General features: G+C 45.9%; 1 protein-coding gene across 2 annotated transcripts in view; it reads right to left on the reverse strand.

The window, feature by feature from the left end:
- Positions 1-17,203, reverse strand: part of snrkb (SNF related kinase b) — a 137,147-nt gene extending 119,944 nt beyond the window's left edge. The window contains exons 1-2 of one of the 2 annotated variants that reach the window (XM_038806895.1): positions 16,646-17,203; positions 15,579-16,248 (exon numbers count right to left, since the gene is read on the reverse strand). In XM_038806895.1, coding sequence (XP_038662823.1) covers positions 15,579-16,167 — 589 coding nt within the window. In that variant the 5' untranslated portion in view covers positions 16,168-16,248; positions 16,646-17,203. Of the gene's footprint in view, positions 1-15,578; positions 16,249-16,645 lie in introns of those variants that run through there. The other variant, XM_038806896.1, reaches the window with a different exon arrangement.
- Between the last annotated feature and the right edge of the window lie 2,286 nt (positions 17,204-19,489).

The following is a 19,489-nucleotide window of genomic DNA, read 5'->3' on the forward strand; positions in this document are numbered from 1 at the left end:
CTTGCAGCTAGTATTGAAGCTGAACCACAGACTGTTCATCAATATTATAGGGTTGTGTAAGGCACAATCATTAAATGTATTACGAAGACAGGCTTTCCACTGCCAAAGATATAAATAATACAGAGATGGAACAAGTTCAACACAGCTGAGGTCACAGATAATGCATGTTAAAACCATTGATTTTATAGAGTCATTTAATTGCAAAACTAAAAACAAGATTGTTATCCCTTGGACACGAGGATATAATTTGTATTATCTAATGATTTCTTGCAAGAAAAAGTAAACTTCAAGAAAGTTCTGGGGGCTGGAAACATGAAAAGTAAGCTGGTTTCTGTAATATGGGCCTCAATTATTTAAAAAGTCAGTGCATTACAAGCTAACAATAAGGTCAAGGGGTTTGCTGTCATTCAAACCCAGGAACATGTTACAGACCTGAAAGAACTCATGTTCATTTGTGTCGGGGTATATTGGATTTGTATTGGATTGGATTTTGTTTATTATCACGTGTAGCGAGGTACAGTGAAAAGTATTTTTCTGCAAGCAGCTCAACAGATCATTAATTACATGCACAGAAAAGAAGTACATAATAGGGCATCACAAGGTACACAATGTATGGGTGTACATCTGATGCAGGTTGCTATTTTTTTCCACTGCTCCACTTCATATTCAAAAGTGTCAGCCCTGGCTCAGTAGTAGCAACCGAATCTCTGAGCCAGGTGGATGCATGAAGTCCCACTCCAAAGGCTTCAGCAGGCAATCCCGACTGCCATTTTAGTGCCATACAGAGGTTGTGCTGTTGGAAGTGCTGTCTACCACTAGACCCTAAACCGTGGCCCCATGTACCTTCTCAGTTGGGCGCAATCAATCTCTTGGCACTGTGAAGAATAGCTGATGAGCCCTCCCCTGCGTTTTGGCCAATATTTAATCCTCAAACAAAGAACCAACAATAGATTATCGTGTCATTTGCTTCACTGCCACTATGTATATGCTGCTGCACACAAATGGTTGCCAAATCCCCCAATTTATAACAGCAGATACACTTCAAAGAGTACTTTATTGGCTGCAAATTATTTGAAAGGTCCTGAGGCAGTAGTGAAAGACATTACAGATACAGCAATCTCTCCTCTATATTCAATGTGGAATTCCTCGGGGGGGGGGGGGGGGGGGGGGGGGATTGTGCTCACAAGAGCAGGTCAAAATCTGGGTATTCTGTGACATGAAAGTCATCTCCTGACTTCCAAAAGCCTTTGCACTACCTACAAGTCTCAAGTCAAGAGTATGATGGAACACTTGTCTGGAAAACTGCAGGTCCATCAACAGACAGGAAGCCTAACACCACCTAGGTCAAAGCAAATAGTTGGATTGCCATTCTATCCGTTACTTCAAACAGCCATTCCCTCTGCCAGTGGCGCACATGGAAGCAATGGGTGTTACCTACAAGATGCACTAAAGCAGCTTGCCAAGGTTTCTTCAACAGCATCTTTTAATCTGTGACCACTACTACCCAGAAGAAAAGTGCAGGAAATGTATGGGAACACTGCCATCTCCAAGTTACATGCCATCCTGACTTGGAAATATATCACCATTCCTTCAACACTGCTGCATCCAAATCCTGGAACTCCCAAAGTAACTGCACTTTGGGAATACATTTACCACACAGACTATAGTGGTTCAAGAAGGTGGCTCATGACCACCTTCTTAAGGACTGTTACGGATGAATAATAAATGCTGACCATGCCAACTTCTCCTACAACCGGTGAATGAATAAAAATAAATACCGGTAAATACAAATTGTAGGTGTCTTTCATTAAAGTCCAAACTTTGCATGTTGCTCTGTGACACATGGTGAGAAGGGAGCATTTTATTACATTTTGTCACCACTGTAACTGGTCTGGCTGGCTTAAGGAGATCAGCTAACTGGCACTGAGAGATATCACTCCTCTGTACATGGTACCACAACTGTGCTGATTCACAAGGGGGGAAACAAGAGTTCAACACCAATCAATACTTGTGGCCTTGATTTGACAAAGGAGCATTTACCAAACAATCAGTAGGACACCAAGGCTGACCTGTGTGAGTGAGCATGTGGTTGATAATTTTACAAAGACTCCTCTGTCACAATCAGGGAAACATGACTGAATTGGTTAAAACTACCCCACAGAGAAGCATGTCAGGGACAGCTGCAGTAAGGATAGGAGGTACAAAAGAGCCTATGTCACGAGCAGATTGTTCATTATACAAGAAGCTGGCAGTGACACATATTATAAATAGACGGAGCTTTATTGGACTCCAGAGCTTTGTTATGAAGAATAAACAAGGGATTTTGGCAAAAGTTACAGAAGTCATATTTGTGAGCTGACATCCAATCACTATGGACTTCTTACATTAAATGGTATGGCACCATTTACCTCCATTTGATGTTACTAAGATGAGATGATATAGGAACACAAAGCCCTGCTAAATTCCATCAGAATCATATCAAATGATGGCACAATGTTCATAACAACATATTCACCAGACGAAGGAAGAAGCTTCAACCAGACCATAGCTCTGCAGCAACCGGAAAAATGTGGGAGACCTCAGGACACCTGGGGTGGACAACAGGGAACACAGCTGATCGCTCACCAACAATGCCCACCTAGAATAAGTGCTCAAATCCCTGCAGTGGGACTTGAAGCCACAATCTTCCTACTTAGAGGCTACAGAGCAATCAATAAATCATGGCTGCCGCCAAAGCTCATGTGTAAAATAGACCAAATGACTTGAGGTACTGGAGGTCTGGCCTTGGAAATATATCCCAGCAGGAATCACCACATTCCAGAGAGACTGCAGGGAATTGTGGGAGGCCTGGAAAGTGGGGTTGGTGGATAGGCGTTTCAGGGGAAAGGCAGTGAGCTCTCACCACATTATTTTTCTCCCCGTGGACACTGCCAATGCGCATTTAATGTTAAAATCCAGAACTGCGTCAAGTTCTGCAACAATAGAGGTTAGAATGGCCTCACGGTGTTACACCACCATCGTATTGTGATTAGGGTCAGGAATATCATGTTGTGAGCCTTCAGGGGAGAATTCCCTTCAGCTTGAGCTTTGACCCAATTCATCAAGAAAAAGAAAATATTACTCATTCTGCTCCTATCATGACAATTCAAAGTTTGTTCTTGAAATGCAAAGTTACACTGAAAATGTAAACTCCAAATGCCAATCTTGGTATGAGAAACAGATTATCAGAACGGGTGCACAGAGAGGGAGGGCTCAGATTGCTAAGGTTCAATCCTAAGCAACAACTAAAGACAGCTGTATGCTATCTCATATCCAACTAAACGCATATGAGACACAACGAACTTAAGACAGCTTGCCAGACGGCCCAGCCTCCAGCTGTCCAGCCCACAACCACTGGAGACTAAGTTAAGGGATTTTTAGGCTCTGGGTGACAAGATTCAGTGCCCAGAGCAGCACATGTCCTTTGACCACCTGCTACGTTGTTCTATACCTATCAAACAGGAAGGGTCTGTATACACATCCGAGTGCTGGTAGGAATTACATTTATATGCACAGGGGCAAATAAAGGTCAGGGGGTCAAACATCTATCACGGTTTAAGGTTGTGGGTCAACTGGCGCCAGTGGATTACCTGATCCGAGTTATACCAACAGTTGGAATGTCTGACTGAATCAAAGCAACTAATGCACATTTGTGAAACTGCCTCACATTTCTGAGATAGCTGCAAAACAAAACGGTCACTTTTGAACAGCTGTTCAGGTGAACTGCACCCACTGAACCACAATATAAGCTCAAAGTTGCCATCACTGGACTTCCAGGCCCCGCACACTGCCCTGACTTGTAAATATACCGCCATTCCTTCACTGTTGCTGGGTCAGAGTCTTGGACAGCACAGTGGATGCACCTACACCGCATGGACTGCAGCGGTTCAAAATGGCGGCTCAGCATCACCTTCTCAAGGGCAATTAAGGATGGTCAACTTTTTAAAAAGGTTGGTCTAGCCAGAGACGCCCACATTCCGTGAAAGAATAAAACAAACAAAAATCACCGCCTGAAACAAATTGGGGTGGGGAAATTAGGAAAGTAAGAATCAGTTTGAGGATCGATTAGACAGTCAAGACCAGAACCTAGCTCTCAGTAACTGAACAAGGCTCCAAGTTAAAAAAAAAGCATCTCCTAGTTTCCAAGCGACCAAGCACACTGTGGAAATGCCAATTTCCTACTTCCGTCTTCTCAAAATAAAGAAAAATCTCTTTAATGTGACTTTTATCATTTCCCAGCTTCTGCCGATTTCACATTTCAGCAGGATGAAGTAGGATTGGGAGAATACCTCAAAATGGTCCAACAAACCGGATTGCAGAAGAGGGAATCCTAAACACACAGAGTGAGATTAACTAGCACAGTGCCGCCTGAGAAACTCAGCAATGGACGCCAGCTTCCTCAACCAAACCAGGTCACAGAAATTTCCCTGGACTCCAAAAGAACATGATGCCAAAGATTCTGCGACATGAGAAGGCAAAATGATGGTCTTGCGTACTCTCAGATGGTACTTGGTTGGGACCATGTCATTGAGACCACTCATTAACACTTTTGTTAATTACGGCTGTGAGGTAAGGAGTCAATCAAAGCCACCAAAGGAGTGGAATCGCTCACTGGCATTAACCAGCATTTACTAACCACAGGAAATGTCAACATAATGGATTCCAGTCTATGATGTTCAGGTCAAACACTGGAGCAGTACACAAATACTGTAACAATTCACATATCTCAAATGGCTGGAAAGGATAAACAATTAATAATCGAGAAGCCAAGATATTAAATGCAGCAGTTGGAGAACTATGAAAGGTTTTTCAGGCAACCAGAATTTGGATAAATATCATCCAGCCCGTGATATTAACTCACACTGAAATCTCATGCTCAATAAATTTGACATTGGTTTCCTTTCTCCTCAATTTTATTTTGGAATGCTAGACGGAAGCCTGCCTGACTACAGTAATTCTGCTGCTGCTGGACAGCGTCCAAATGTCAAGGGAAAGGGATTATTGCAGATAAGCCTCAGCGTCTTTCCAGATGCTGCTTTGCCTTTTGCCGATTGTGACAGTAGTCCCAGTCTCAGCTGGGTTCACCAAAAGCTGCAGCAAGGCAAAATGAAAAGCAAAGGGGCCCACAAGAGGCGGCATGGAGGCACAGTGGTTAGCACTGCTGCCTCACAGCTCCAGGGACCCGGGTTCAATTCCAGCCTGGGGTGACTGTGTGGAGTTTGCACGTTCACTCCGTGCCTGCATGGGTTTCCTCCGGGTACTCTGGTTTTCTCCCGCAGTCCGAAGATGTGCAGGTTATGTAGTTTGGCCATGCTAAATTGCCCTTAATGTCCAAAGGATAGATGGGGTTGTGGGGATAGGGTGGGGAGTGGGCCTGGTTGGGATGCTCTTTCAGAGGGTCAGTGCAGACTCACTGGGCAGAATGGCCTCTATCTGCATTGTAAGGATTCTGTGGATAAAAACGGAGGTGAATCAGACTCATCACATAGCTCAAAGCTGCCATGTTTGCACATTACGCAGAAAATACTGGGCAACATCAAGCCATGCTGGGCTTTGAACATGACCTCGCCCCAGAAGGTTGGTGCAATGTTGCTCCCTGCAACCATCCTTCACAAATCAGTAAAGAAAGAGGATGCTGGTGGAGTGTGAACAGTCATCTGAATACGCTTCACTGTTATGAATTCTTTACACTTGTTTAGATCTCATGAGTGAGAGAGATATCATCCAGACATTACAAGGTTATTATTCAATGCAGACAGTACTTATATATTGTTTTGATTATCTGCTTGGAAAGCCGCATTTCACACATCTTCCCAGCCCTTCCATAGTGCAATCGATGTTATGAATAGCCCAGTATATTACGCATCTATACTTTGGAAACTCCTTGCCCACATTTGGTCATATTCCCATTCTACTGGCATTAGACACAAACTCCTTCCTGCTGTGAGAGAATCGTTTTGAGTTGAACACTTTTAGGTTTCAGGGGAACTTTTAGGTTTCAGGCGGACTGCTGTTAAGTGGATAGTTGGGCGTGGTGGGAAGATGTGAAACACCACAGACACAGACAGTGTCAAATCCTATTTTAATATTAATCCTATTGAGTTCAGAGTTCTCTCCTGTGCTGATTGAGGGACTTTTTCACCCAGGATACTACAAGGAGCTCAGATTAAGAGTATAATGCTGGTTGTAGCAGCGAAGGTCCATCCAACCCTGGAGATCAATCAATTGGGAAAGACAAACTTCTACAGAGAAGCCTGCTGCCTAAACAGGCCAACACTCCTTTACAAAGGAAGAGCAGGTCCAAGAAGGTCCAGGAAGAGGGAAGCAAAAAAAAAAGGATTCACTGCAGATATACCTTTTCTTGAAAACAAGTTTGGCAATCTCTTGTTTCGACTTTACAAGTGCATAACAACAGTTCAAGCGCTTTGACAGCACATGCTGAAAGATTGCGATCTTGTTTCTCCCAAATTCTGAACATTTTTACACTTTAAAACAATGTCGAGCGGGAAGTGCCTGAAGGAGCAATAAGCCAGAAAATAATGCAGTCACGCGAGGCTGTAGGGTTTACCTTTGGAGATCTCAAGAAAGACATTGCTCAGTCTCTGGTACACAGATCTGTAATGCCACAAATCATTTATAACTCCACTAGAGTAGTTGATCATTCCTGACAGGTCCAATGATGATTGATTGCACATAATTTGATGCACGCAACAATGAATGCTAACCACCCCAGCAATTGTGACATCTCGGTTTTATTGGTTCACCTGATCTTGGGTGCGGAAACCTCCTTCCCAGCTTTGTGTATCAACAGCAGGGGATTATTTTACATTCTACGGAGCACTGTAGTTTCAAACGTGCCAATGCTCTCAGATAGCAAAACTGTGGAAATGCATCATGAACTAAAGGAAATTGTTTTTCAAAAAAAGGAAAGTGTGGTTAAACATAGATAAGAGAATAAGGCAGCTGGATAGTGTCTTAGTTCCGTTGGTAGTTAAAAATGACATCTGTTTGAATATATTTAGCTTTTTCTGCTGAAACATTGTGTCAGGGGTGAACCGAACCTAACCAACAGCCGAGCAAAGAATAATAATAATAATCTTTATTGTCGCAAGTAGACTTACATTAACAGTGCAATGAAGTTACTGTGAAAAGCCCCTGGTCGCCATATGCCAATACCTGTTCGGGTACACGGAGGGAGAATTCAGTATGTCCAAATTACCTAACACACGTTTTTCGGGACTTGTGGGAGGAAACTGGAGCACCCGGAGGAAACCCACGCAGACTCTCAGCCTCGGTATATCTGCAGGTTAATGAACTGAGACGCCCCAAACTGCCAAAGCCCCAAGCCACACACTGTTCCTTGGACAAGCATAGGGATGTCTCAACTGTTGTAATACAGCAGCATGTAAAAAGCTGTGTAAATAAGAAACAACTTTATTTGTAAATATCAGACACACTTGAGCCGTTACTCTGTAAAAACTGGAAAATACCAATAAGAACACTTTTTTAAAATCTTAATACCCCTCCACTCCTTCCCATCAAAGCGTTGTATCTTCAGTCAGAGTTTGAAGGATGTACACTGAACCACTCTCAGTGTCCATCAGCATAAAAGACCCAACAAGGGTTATTCAGTACAGTGGAACCATTGATTCCCCCAAAATGTTATTTATAGATCGCTTGACTTTTATGTATTGAACAAAATTTCCCAGGCCCAGAACGATACAGCTAAATGAAGAAAACCTTTGCCTCGTCTCTGACCCACAATGTGACTTATGTAGCACCTTGTAACACCAAGGTAACCTTGTAGCACCAATGAGGCATTTTCCCTCTCCCACGCGAGCTACTCTTATGGACTGGCAATCTGGTTTCCAATTTAGTGACAATTGGTTCCAAAGTGTAGGCTCACACCCATTGGAAAAAGAGTGACATGGAAACATAGTAAAATGAGGTGCAATGAAATGGTGGTTATAAAAAACACCCGGTTATACAGGGCATCAGCCCCTAATAGCCAGGAGAAGCGCAATTTTCACGTAATTTACCTGAAGGGAAAAAGATATTGAGATTGTCAAATACTTGGGAGAATAAAGCCTCACCTATTAAACTCTTCAACCTAGTACAAGTCAAAATATTGCAGCAGGGTTGCATTCCGTCTCCTCATTCAATTAGGAATTGGAACAGAATGTCCTTTCCCTCGTCCAACGTGCCCTGCAACCCCCATCTCGTGAATCATAGGATGAGCTGCTTCTGTGTTGGAACCATTCAGCCCATCAAGCTCGCACTAGCTCTGCAACAAGTCCTGCCCTTTCCCATCAGCCCCGTTAGCATTTACTCTTCAGCTGCTTATCCAATTCCCTTTTGAAAGCCATGATTGAATCTGCCTCCACTGCCCTTTCATGAACTCACTGACTGCCCCCGGGATTCAGCCGCCAGTGGCTTTGCACTTCCTCAATTGGTGAGCAAGAAAACTACAATAAACACAACCACCAGCCCTTGGCATGATTTGCTTTTACTCAATGTTTACTTTGTTGGCTTAAATCAGACCAATGCAGCACAGAGCAGGTATTTTGGTTTTTCCTCTATGGCTTAGCACCACAAAGTTGGCAACAGTGTTAACAAGCTGCAATAACCCAATCGCTGCTTTCTCAAAATATATGCTGCTACAATTAAACCAGTTGGCGTAAGCAGAGATCCCCAATATGGCAACACTGCCCTTTAAACCAACACAGTACGTGAATTTACAAACTCAAACAGATGAAAGGGCTGCACATTATCTGTTGTGAGTTTTACGTGGAATGTCTGGCATAGAAACAGACCCCTGACTCAGGGCAGCACGGTAGCATTGTGGTTAGCACAATTGCTTCACAGCTCCAGGGTCCCATGTTCGATTCCGGCTTGGGTCACTGTCTGTGCGGAGTCTGCACATCCTCCCCGTGTCTGAGTGGGTTTCCTCCGGGTGCTCCGGTTTCCTCCCACAGTCCAAAGATGTGCAGGTTAGGTGGATTGGCCATGATAAATTGCCCTCAGTGTCCAAAATTGCCCTTAGTGTTGGGTGGGGATGCTGGGTTATGGGGATAGGGTGGAGGTGTTGACCTTGGGTAGCATGCTCTTTCCGAGAGCCGGTGCAGACTCGATGGGCCGAGTGGCCTCCTTCTGCACTGTAAATCCTATGAAAAAAAAATGGCTTATGCCCCATATGAGCTTCTTCCCAGCCTACTTCATAAAATCCTATCAGAATATCCTTCTATTCTTTTCTCCTTTATGTAGTTTCTTCTTACATGCATAAATTTCAGTTCTTAAGTGCATCCACGCCTCAACTACTCCTTGTGGCAGCAGGTTTGCGATCGACACAGTGGTTAGCACTGCTGCCCCACAGCGCCAGGGACCCGGGTTCAATTTCAGCTTTCAGTGTCTGTTGCGGAGTCTGCACGTTCTCCCCGTGTCTGCGTGGGTTTCCTCCGGGTGCTCCGGTTTCCTCTCACAGCCCAAAGATGTGCAGGTTAGGTAGATTGGCCACGCTAAAATTGCCCCCGAGTGTCCAAAGATATGCAGGTTAGGTGGGGTTATGGGGATAGGAAGGCGGAGCGGGCCTGGGTAGGATGTTATTTCAGAGGGTCGGTGCAGACTCGATGGGTGGAATGGCCTCCGCCTGCACTGTAGGAATTCTATAGCTCTATGTTCTAATTTCCATATTCTAACCATTGACTGGTTACAACAGTGACTACAATTCAAAAGTATGTCATTGGCTGTAGGAGCTCTCAGCGATTGCAAATTTGTGAAAGGCACCATATAAATGTAAGTCTTTCTAAAGAAGCTTACAGCACTGGCAGCTTACAACACTCTACCTTAGGGTGAGGGAGATAGGAATGTGGTTACTACTGTCAAACAATCACATTTAACTGACTGTGACGTGCCACCACTGATGTGATTAATGCACATAGCATGGGTGGTATGTGTGACATGAAGCCACATTATAACTGTTGTACATGCATTAACCACTTAGGCCACGAAAGTCATTTATTTCCTGGTTTGGAAATGTCACTCATTCTGAAACCCAGCTGGGCACCACACGACAGTAAGGCAGCTCCACCTGCCTCATTGATATGACAGGAAGTAAAGTTGTCTGTGTGTTGTGGCATGGCAGGGTTAACTGCAGCAGAAGAAATTGAGATAACATTTGATCTTTTTAAAGGTTTCTTTCACCCATACCCAGTATTAGGTATCATCGGCATGCAAAAGGAATTGGAGGCATCCAACTTAGGTTTCATTCAAACAAATAGCTGAGAGGCTGTGCAAGCACAGCGTGGGAATGTCTTTATATTTCTGACTTAAATTTCCCTTCTAATAATTGAGGAAGGAGGAATTGGGAAGCAAGGATGTCCCTCCAAAGTGGGCTGGCTGGGATCATGAGGAGACCAGGGCCTGGGAGAAATCAGAGCTGAATTGCTTTTGCTGGTGCTTTTTGACGTGCTGCGTGCTTCATGGTCTCCTTTCAAACACACATCAGAAATAATTTCAACAAAGCTCACCTTCATATGCCCACCTCATCTATATTAAGGAAAAATGAATCAGAGAAACTACAATACTGCACCTCACGATGCTTTGAGATGAACCAAAAGTGAAAGATAGGGGGTGGGATTCTCCCATTCGGCAGCAGAGTCTCCACGCCGTCGGAAACGCCATCGCGTTTCATTACGGCGTGAACAGGCCGCTGGGAGTACCGATTCTGCGGGATCTGCGCATGCGCAGTGGCACCAGTGCCAACCCGAGCATGTGCGGTGGCCTCCCTGAACGCACCAGCCCCGACGCTACATGGCGCAGGAGTTCAGGGGCCAGCGCGGAACAAAATAGGCCCGGGGAGCGAGAGGCCGGCCCGCCGATTGGTGATCCCCGATCACGGGCCAGGCCCCACCGGAGACCCCCCCCGGGGTCGGAACATCCCCCCTGACCCTGCGCGCAGAGTTCCCGCCATCTGCGACCAGGTGTGGATGGCGCCGGTGGGACTCTGCCTTTTTAGAGCTGCCGCCCGGCCCATGTGGGCCGGAGAATCGGCAGCCTGGCCGCATACAGCAGCTTGCGACAGGCGCCGTGCCAATCACGCCGGTGCCAATTCTCCACTCTGCGGAGAATCGCATGCCAGCCTCGGGGCTGTATGGCCTGGTTGCGGGGATTCTTCGGTACGGCCCCGGGCCGGGAGAATCCCGCCTAGGAAACATCAAAATGAAGTGTAAGGAAGCCACATCATGTCCAAACTGGTCAACCAGGAAAAAGGCAACTCTTTTGAAAAACAAAATCTGTAATTCCGCTGCTTTGCCTTGTGGAATCGGGAACTGCATGCCATCGCTGATAAGTTGGCTGAGCAAAGGGGAACGGAGCCGAGAAACATTTCAGCATCAACATAGAGAGATGGAGGTCACACTGAAGCAGGTCCAGGAAGTAATTGGACTGCATCATTACTATGCATCCATTGCAAAGCAGGACAGAGGCGTTTAGCTATTGTAACTCAGGCTTGCCACAATCTGGCTCCAGTCCAACTTGCTCATTACATAACTGCCTGCTGTTTGAGAAAGAAATGAGGCTATCGAAACAAGCAGAGCTGCTTCCATGCAAATGCAGCACAAGCCTGCAAAACAATGTTGCTGTGTTCCAGATCACCTCATACACAATTCCAATAGCCAGCATTTAAGTAGCAGCTTTAACATGGAAAACTGTCTCAAGATGCTTGTCAGGAGCATGATCAGACAAAAAAGAAATTGACACCGATTCATAAAAGGAGGCATTTGGGCTGGTGACCAAAAGCTTTGTCAAAGAGACGGGTGTCGAGGAATATCTTAAAGCAGGAGGGTGTGTCGGAGAGGTTAATGGAGGGAAATCTGGAGTTCAGGGCCTAGACAGCTTAAGGTACAACTATCAATGGTGGGACAAAAGTAGTTGTGACGCACAAGAGGCCAGAATCAGTGGGTTGTCAGAAGTTACAGTAATTGGGAAAGGCAAGGCCACAGAGCAATTTAAACACAAGATTGAGAATTTCAAATTTGAAGTGCGGGTGGATCGAGAGCAAATGCATGTCAGTGAGCACAGGGGTGCTGGGCGAGCAGGACTTGGTGCATGTTAGGATGTGGTAGTGAAGTTTAGGATGAGCTCAAGGTTATGTTTCTACATCCATAAACTGGAATTCTAAACTAAAAGGAGAGAAAACCCATGCCAAATCTATAGGCTGTGCAGTTACAGCAGGGGGCAGAGTGAAATCCAACAGCTGCTACTCAGGGTCACATTCGCACTCAGTTCAACAAGGAAGCATTTAATTAATTAGTCTCTACGAGACAGGGGGACAGTGTCGGCATATTGTCCTATTATGTTAAACTCCCCTCCATCCCTCCACTTCCATACTGCTGAACCAGCTCAGGTCAGGTCGATGGTAAAGACCCAAGAAACTAATGTGGCTAACGTTCGCAAACATTTCAGCATAATCCATTTGGACTGCATGCAGAAAATGGACATATTTTTTTTTATAAATTTAGATTACCCAATTATTTTTTCCAATTAAGGGGCAATTTAGCGTGGCCAATCCACCTATCTGCACATTTTTGGGTTGTGGGGGCGAAACCCACGCAGACACGGGGAGAATGTGCAAACTCCACACGGACAGTGACCCAGAGCCGGGATCGAACCTGGGACCTCAGCGCCATGAGGCAGCTGTGCTAACCACTAGGCCACCGTGCTGCCCGAAAATGGACATATCTTAATGTCTAATCGCAGGTTCACTTAAAAAAAAGCACTGATCCAACTTGTAAAATCTTGTCGCTTTTTAATAACGCAAAAGCAAAATACTGGGGATGCTGGAAATCTGAAATAAAGCCCAAGAAATGCTGGAGATCATTAGCAGGCCAGGTGGCTCCTGTAGAGAGAGAAGCAAAGTTAATATTTCAGGTCAATGACTGGCGCTGTGGCAAAAGGTCATTGAACCCGAAAGGTTTAACTCTGTGTCTGCCTCCACAGATGCTGTCCAACCTGCTGAGTGTTCCCAACATTTTCTGCTTGGTGCTTGGACAATTCGAACCTTATAATTTCTGTATGTAAACAACAATTTTTCTGAAGTACATTTTTATGCCGTAAATTCACAATTATTTTACACAATGTTATCGATATTGGTCCGAGCTAACTCAGGCACAAAAATCAGCATAGAATGACACTCTTCCTGCTCCAGAACCTGGGGCGGGAACAATATCTCCCAGTCTGACATCCTGGCTGCCATTTAACATCCCTCAGAAGGCAACATACATACTTTATCAGAAATATAACCTTGTATTTATTCATGTGCATGCCCATGTTTTAAGATTTCTGAATCGTCCATAATAATCCAGCAACAAATTTGCAGAAAATCCTAATTGATGCACTTCCGGAGACATGGCTCAGCTGCTCTGAAACATTTAAACAGTTGGATCCTAGCCCACGGAATCATGGGGTGTAGGGCTTGCGGCTTCTTCCCGAGCACGTTATCAAGAGCAAAGACTGACAGACAAGCAGTTTGTCCATTCTGGTATTAATTTGGGATTTTTTGACAGATTTCCTGTTCAGATTGTGGGATGTTCAAGCTGTGACAGGGGTCCACTTTCCTAGTTCTGGTACTGCACTGAGAATGAGCATTCAGCATTCCTGGGAGCAAGGTCGAGGATGATCGAGTGCAGGAATAAAGCTCCCTCCTTCCCTTAGTGTCTTTGTGCTAACCTCAGGGAGGTACACTTAACCTGTCCCCAAATGCATCCGTGTTACTTTGATTGTTTTACACCATGGCCTTTCTGCATGATCATAGCCCATTAGTGTCAAGACAGAGGTAGTTTTTGCACTTTATGAATGCACTGCACGAAAGCATATGTACAAAAGGAAAACTGCAACCTCCAGCTGCAGACTGTCAATCCATATTATTTGTTTTTGACATTACACCATCGAAAATATTTCTCTTGCTGTTAGTTAATTGTGCTACTGATATTAAATAAATGTGTAATAATACAGCATCTTCCAAATCCAATTGGAAAAATCCAAGTCAGACGATTACCCCTGATGTAGAGTCCAGAAGTATACCCTTATCAATTACTGTGAATGAATTCTGATGTAGAGGGGGATATTACCCTAATCAGTGTCTGCGTTTCAGCAGCCTGAATAAAAACATGAAATGAAAATCACTAATTGTCACAAGTAGGCTTCAAATGAAGTTACTGTGAAAAGCCCCGAGTCGCCACATTCCAGCGCCTGTTCGGGGAGGCTGGTACGGGAATTGAACCGTGCTGCTGGCCTGCTTTGGTCTGCTTTCAAAGCCAGCAATTTAGCCCTGTGCTAAACAGCCAATGAAGTTACTGTGAAAAGCCCCTAGTCGCCACATTCCAGCGCCTGTTCGGGGAGGCTGGTATGGGAATTGAACCGTGCTGCTGGCCTGCTTTCAAAGCCAGCAATTTAGCCCTGTGCTAAACAGCTAATGAAGTTACTGTGAAAAGCCCCTAGTCGCCACATTCCAGCGCCTGTTCAGGGAGGCTGTTACGGGAATTGAACCGCGCTGCTAGCCTGCCTTGGTCTGCTTTCAAAGCCAGCGATTTAGCCCTGTGCTAAACCACCCTAAGTGTCGCTGCAGTTGATCAGCCCATTTGCAGTATCTTAGGAGGAATTTGAATGATTTGCTAAATAAAGAGCAGACAGTGGGACTAATTGGATAACTCTTTTTGACACAGGAATTATGGGCTGTGTGCCCTCCTTCTGCAGTCTCAGTGAAGGCCTGCAAATGACCACCAGCACAAATCTAGGACGGTCATCATTAAATACACTGGTATGTTTGGAGGGCAGGGGAGGGGGCAAGGGAAAGGTGAAGAGGAATCATCCAGACTGCTTCCCATTCATCCCTTCCAGTTCTCCTTGCTCACAAAGCCACCATGGGTCACACCTATGCTCATTCCACATGCTCATCGTCACTGGGGCAGGTTTGTCAAAATTATTCACTGGCCCATTTTAAAAAGAGCTTTGTGAAAAGTGGGCTCTTTTCATGAAGCGCTCTCTCAGGAGGAGAGGGGCCCTTTAAATGTGATGGCTGCAGCTTGGATACAGGGGGGAAAGCAACCCCCTTCCAATCTTCACTCCAACGCCCACGTACAACCAATGGCTAGAGCTTCAGAGTTTTCACCCAATTTGCCAATTTAAATCCAAAAAGGGATTCGGTCTCTTGATAGGTTAGACCCGATTGGCAGATGGCTTCCCATTCATATTTCTACATTCCTGTGGGTGTGACGAGAGGAATGTTCCCCGAGTAAATCTGCAGTTTGTGTAGCTGGGTCTCATGGCAGCTTCCTGCTTTAAGGGGTTACTGACTGAGGGGCTCCCAGTTTGCATGTTGATGTTTAAACAGGTCGGGGCAATGTTTCGAGGCTGCGCCTTGTTCCTGAAAAGGGTTTATTTAAAAAAAAACACATTTCCGGATTTCTAGGATACGAATTGAACTGAGCTGCTGTCACAAATCTCTGAGCATTGCCCGGTGCGGAGTGTGTGTGTTTACTCACCCACTGCAGGGGCATCGTATTCATCTCCCAGTAAGATCTCCGGGGCGGAATAGGCCAGGGAGCCGCAGCTGGTGGTGAGCATTTTGCCGGGCTGGAAGCGGTTACTGAAGCCGAAGTCGGTCAGTTTGACCACCCCCTGCTCCTTGAAGAAGACCACGTTCTCCGGCTTCAGGTCCCGGTGTACCACATGCAGCTTGTGGCAGTAGGAGATGGCGTGCACGATCTGGGCGAAGTAGGTCTTGGCTTGGTCCTCGGAGAGCCCCTTCTCGTGCTTCATGATATAGTCGAACATGTCGCCCCCGTCGCCCAGCTCCAGGATCAGGTAGAGTTTGCTCTCGGTGTCTATCACCTCGTACAGCCTCACCACGTTGGGGTGCTGCACCAGCTTCATGCAGCGTACCTCCTGCAGGAGGTGGCCCGTGGCAGACTTGTCCAGCTTGCTCTTCTCGATCACTTTCACCGCCACTTTCTCCCCGGTGAAGACGTGACGGGCCAACTTCACCACGGCGTAGTGACCCTTGCCCAGAGTCTTGTCCAGGTCGTACAGGCCGGCGATCTTGCCGTCGTAGCTGTGCCTCTGCCCTGCCATTGCTGTTGGTGGGTGTTTCTTACTCTGGACCCTTCCTGATCATCCGTGGAGACGGCAGGAGGAGAGTCACCTTCCCGGGACCTAGAGAGAATGCAGCAAATGTCAGGATTGTGCAGAGTCCCTGTGACATGTCTAAACCCAGCTCCTCCTCTAGATGGGTTAAAGGCTGAATTTTAAGCATCTATTTGGCATTTTCAGCTCCATGATGTTTAAATGTAAGCGGCTGGTTGCTGGAGACCTGCTCTGTCATTCAGTTCCCCCCCCCCCCCCCCCCCCCCCCCCCAACAACTCACTTTTTTTGGTTTGCAAAACATGTACTGAATGCATTCAGGAAATTTAAATCGGGGTGTCAATGTGCCAATGTAGCTCACGGCGAGCGAGGGAATAGGCCGGTTTCTGGGAGATAACTGCAACTTTACAGGAGCAAATTGGGAGCTACCGAGTGACAGGAGGGACATGAAGTGAAAATCCAACTTACCTGCAGTGCGGTGCTCCGTGCTGCGCTCTCTCTGCCTCTCTCAGCAGCTCGCTGTGATTATCTACTTTGACATCAGCCACAGGAGCTCCCGATAGTTGCCAAGGAGTCAACTTGTGGGGGTGGGTGGGGTCTTTCAACCCGTACCCCTTCCAGCCATGACGGTGATTTGCTTAAACTAGTGATCCCTGAATTGAAACCTCTCTCTCTCTCTGTACAGTTCTGAGCTGTTTGCAAAGCTATCTCTCTCTCCCTGCAGATCTCTTGTTGCGCTCTCTGTAGATCTCCGAGCTCTGTTTGCACTCTCTCGAGCTTTCTCTCTCTCTCTCTCTCTGCAGATCTCCGAGCTCTGTTTGCACTCTCTCGAGCTTTCTCTCTCTCTCTCTGCAGATCTCCGAGCTCTGTTTGCACTCTCTCGAGCTTTCTCTCTCTCTCTCTCTCTGCAGATCTCCGAGCTCTGTCTGCACTCTCTCGAGCTTTCTCTCTCTCTCTGCAGATCTCCGAGCTCTGTTTGCACTCTCTCGAGCTTTCTCTCTCTCTCTGCAGATCTCCGAGCTCTGTTGCGCTCTCTCTGCAGCGCTCTGTCTCTCGCTGCTTTGCGGAAATCCGAGCTCCACATCTGCGTCTCCTTATTGACGTCAATGGTAATGACCACTAGCGTTGGAGCAGGTTTGGAGGTAGTTCTAAGGCGCACCCTGTGCAGGAACACCGCCTCGCCCCACTGAGGCCACTTGTGCTGCCTGTCCAAGGGGAGAAGAGTAACTCTCTCTCTCTCTCTACACCCCACCATCGCTACATGTGAGGTGACATTTCTCCACCCTGCTGCATTACAGCACACATGCACTGATGTGGAGGTGACATGTGTGTGTGGAGCTCACCCTAAACTCTGCTGCCGGAGCCAATCCCCAACCAAGAAGGGGGAACATTTGCGCGGGGGGACACAGAGTGTGGGATTATTTGGATGGTTCTTTCAGACACGATGGGCTGAATGGCCTCTTTCTGCGCTGTATTAGTTAATGCAAGTCCCACTCGCCCCTCGTCACTGTGCTCTTAATGTAAGGTGACATTTACACACACTTTTGCTTCATTGATTCCTCCCGTTTAAAATCCCTTTCCATAATCTCCCGGCTATGAAACATTTTTCCACTTTTACTATTTTTTTTTCTTACTGCTTCATTCCTGGAATTCACTCTGAAATTCCTCGCTTTCGTTATTGTGGCAGTTTCTTTTCGTTATTGAAGATGGCCCTGTGTGGGTAGGGCCATCTGTTCTCCATTCTGGGCCAGACTGTAGACTGGCATAGCTGTCCACAATGAGTGAAGAATGGATTGTCTGATTGGTATTGGGATTGCCCAGTCTCTCTGGCTTGTCTCTTGTCCTTGGGTGCCTGGATTCTTTGCTGTTCGAAGCAAACCTGGTAAGAAGTCTTACAACACCAAGTTAAAATGCTTTAAATGGACAGCAGTAACTAACTACACTTTAGAAAGTAGCTCGTTGGCTGTAAAGCACTTGAGAGGTCCCGAGGGCTGGGCGGGTGTTATATAAATGCACACCTTTTTTTTTTGAACCGCCTTGGGGATTTTTTTGGCTCTGACACTATGGGGCACTTTTTTCATGTCAAAGGCATTATTTCGGTTACTGCTTTCAATCATCGACCATTTACAATATGCATGGGAGATTTAATTGGCGACGGGTTGGGAAGGGCCTCAAATGCCTGTCCTGCATATCACTTTCCACTCGCTGCCAATTTAATTGAAAATGCATCAATGGGACTTCAATAGAACCTTATTTCATTGGAGGCTGCAGTGAATGTTCACTAGGTAAAATATCGCTATTTATCTTCGTACTTGGCACCTACCACCTCGAAATGAACATGGATCCATGTCCATGCACAACAGGGAGAGTGGCATGTTTATTGCATATGGTTAACATTCAAAGGGCTCTGCAATCGACAAGTGTATACATCAATGGCCAATGCACCTTCCACATTGCCACTGAGGGGATGCCTCAGTAAAAACCGCAATCCAATAGTGAGGGGACACCAGAACTTGGCTTTTCACAGTAACTTCATTGCAGTGTTAACGGAAGCCTACTTGTGACAATAAAGATTATTATTTATTATGACATTTTGTGACAGTGGCTGTGTTTAACTTCACAATTAAACGCCACGGCCCTCCTCCTGCACAGCTCACATTCCTGACAAAGAGGGAAAATCAAAACCTAAATGGAAGGACCCTTCTGGGGACTTTGAATTATTTTTGATTTGTGAAGGTTAGACCGATGGGCTTGACATTTCATTCAACATCAACAGAAGAGGTTCTGCTTGCTTTGTAACCAGCTGATAGCTGTGTTTTTGTTTACACTCGCATGTTTAGTAAACCATCTGATAGGCTGAGTGAGCGCCTGGGATTTTTGTGTGTGTGTGTGCTAAAGACATTTTGTACAGGGCACTGGAGGACCTCCGATTATACTTGTAAGTGTTGTCGTCAAAATAAACACTACGTCGAATGACAAGGTAAATGATCTCTGATGTTGATGGAGGATCACCAAGCTCCTTCGAGCGGGTAAGCAGGCCCATCCCTCTCTGTTACACATCAAGGTGTGTTTGGCTGGCATAACGTGCTCAGCTGTCTATTCGTTCCCATTAAAACTGAAACAAATTGTTCCGCAAGCTAATCTTGCGCTACTACCCGTCGATGTTTCTTTGATGGACGTTTCCAATGTTATCACCAAACAAGCTGCGACATGTTCCAGTGGAAATGAAGTACCGCCCAGCTTTCTAAGTATTGACAATGCCTGAAAGGGAGGTAGAGGCCGGAATGCTTACAACACTTAAAAAGCATTTAG

Source organism: Scyliorhinus canicula, chromosome 9 (genome assembly GCF_902713615.1).
Source record: "Scyliorhinus canicula chromosome 9, sScyCan1.1, whole genome shotgun sequence".
Classification (NCBI taxonomy): domain Eukaryota; kingdom Metazoa; phylum Chordata; class Chondrichthyes; order Carcharhiniformes; family Scyliorhinidae; genus Scyliorhinus; species Scyliorhinus canicula.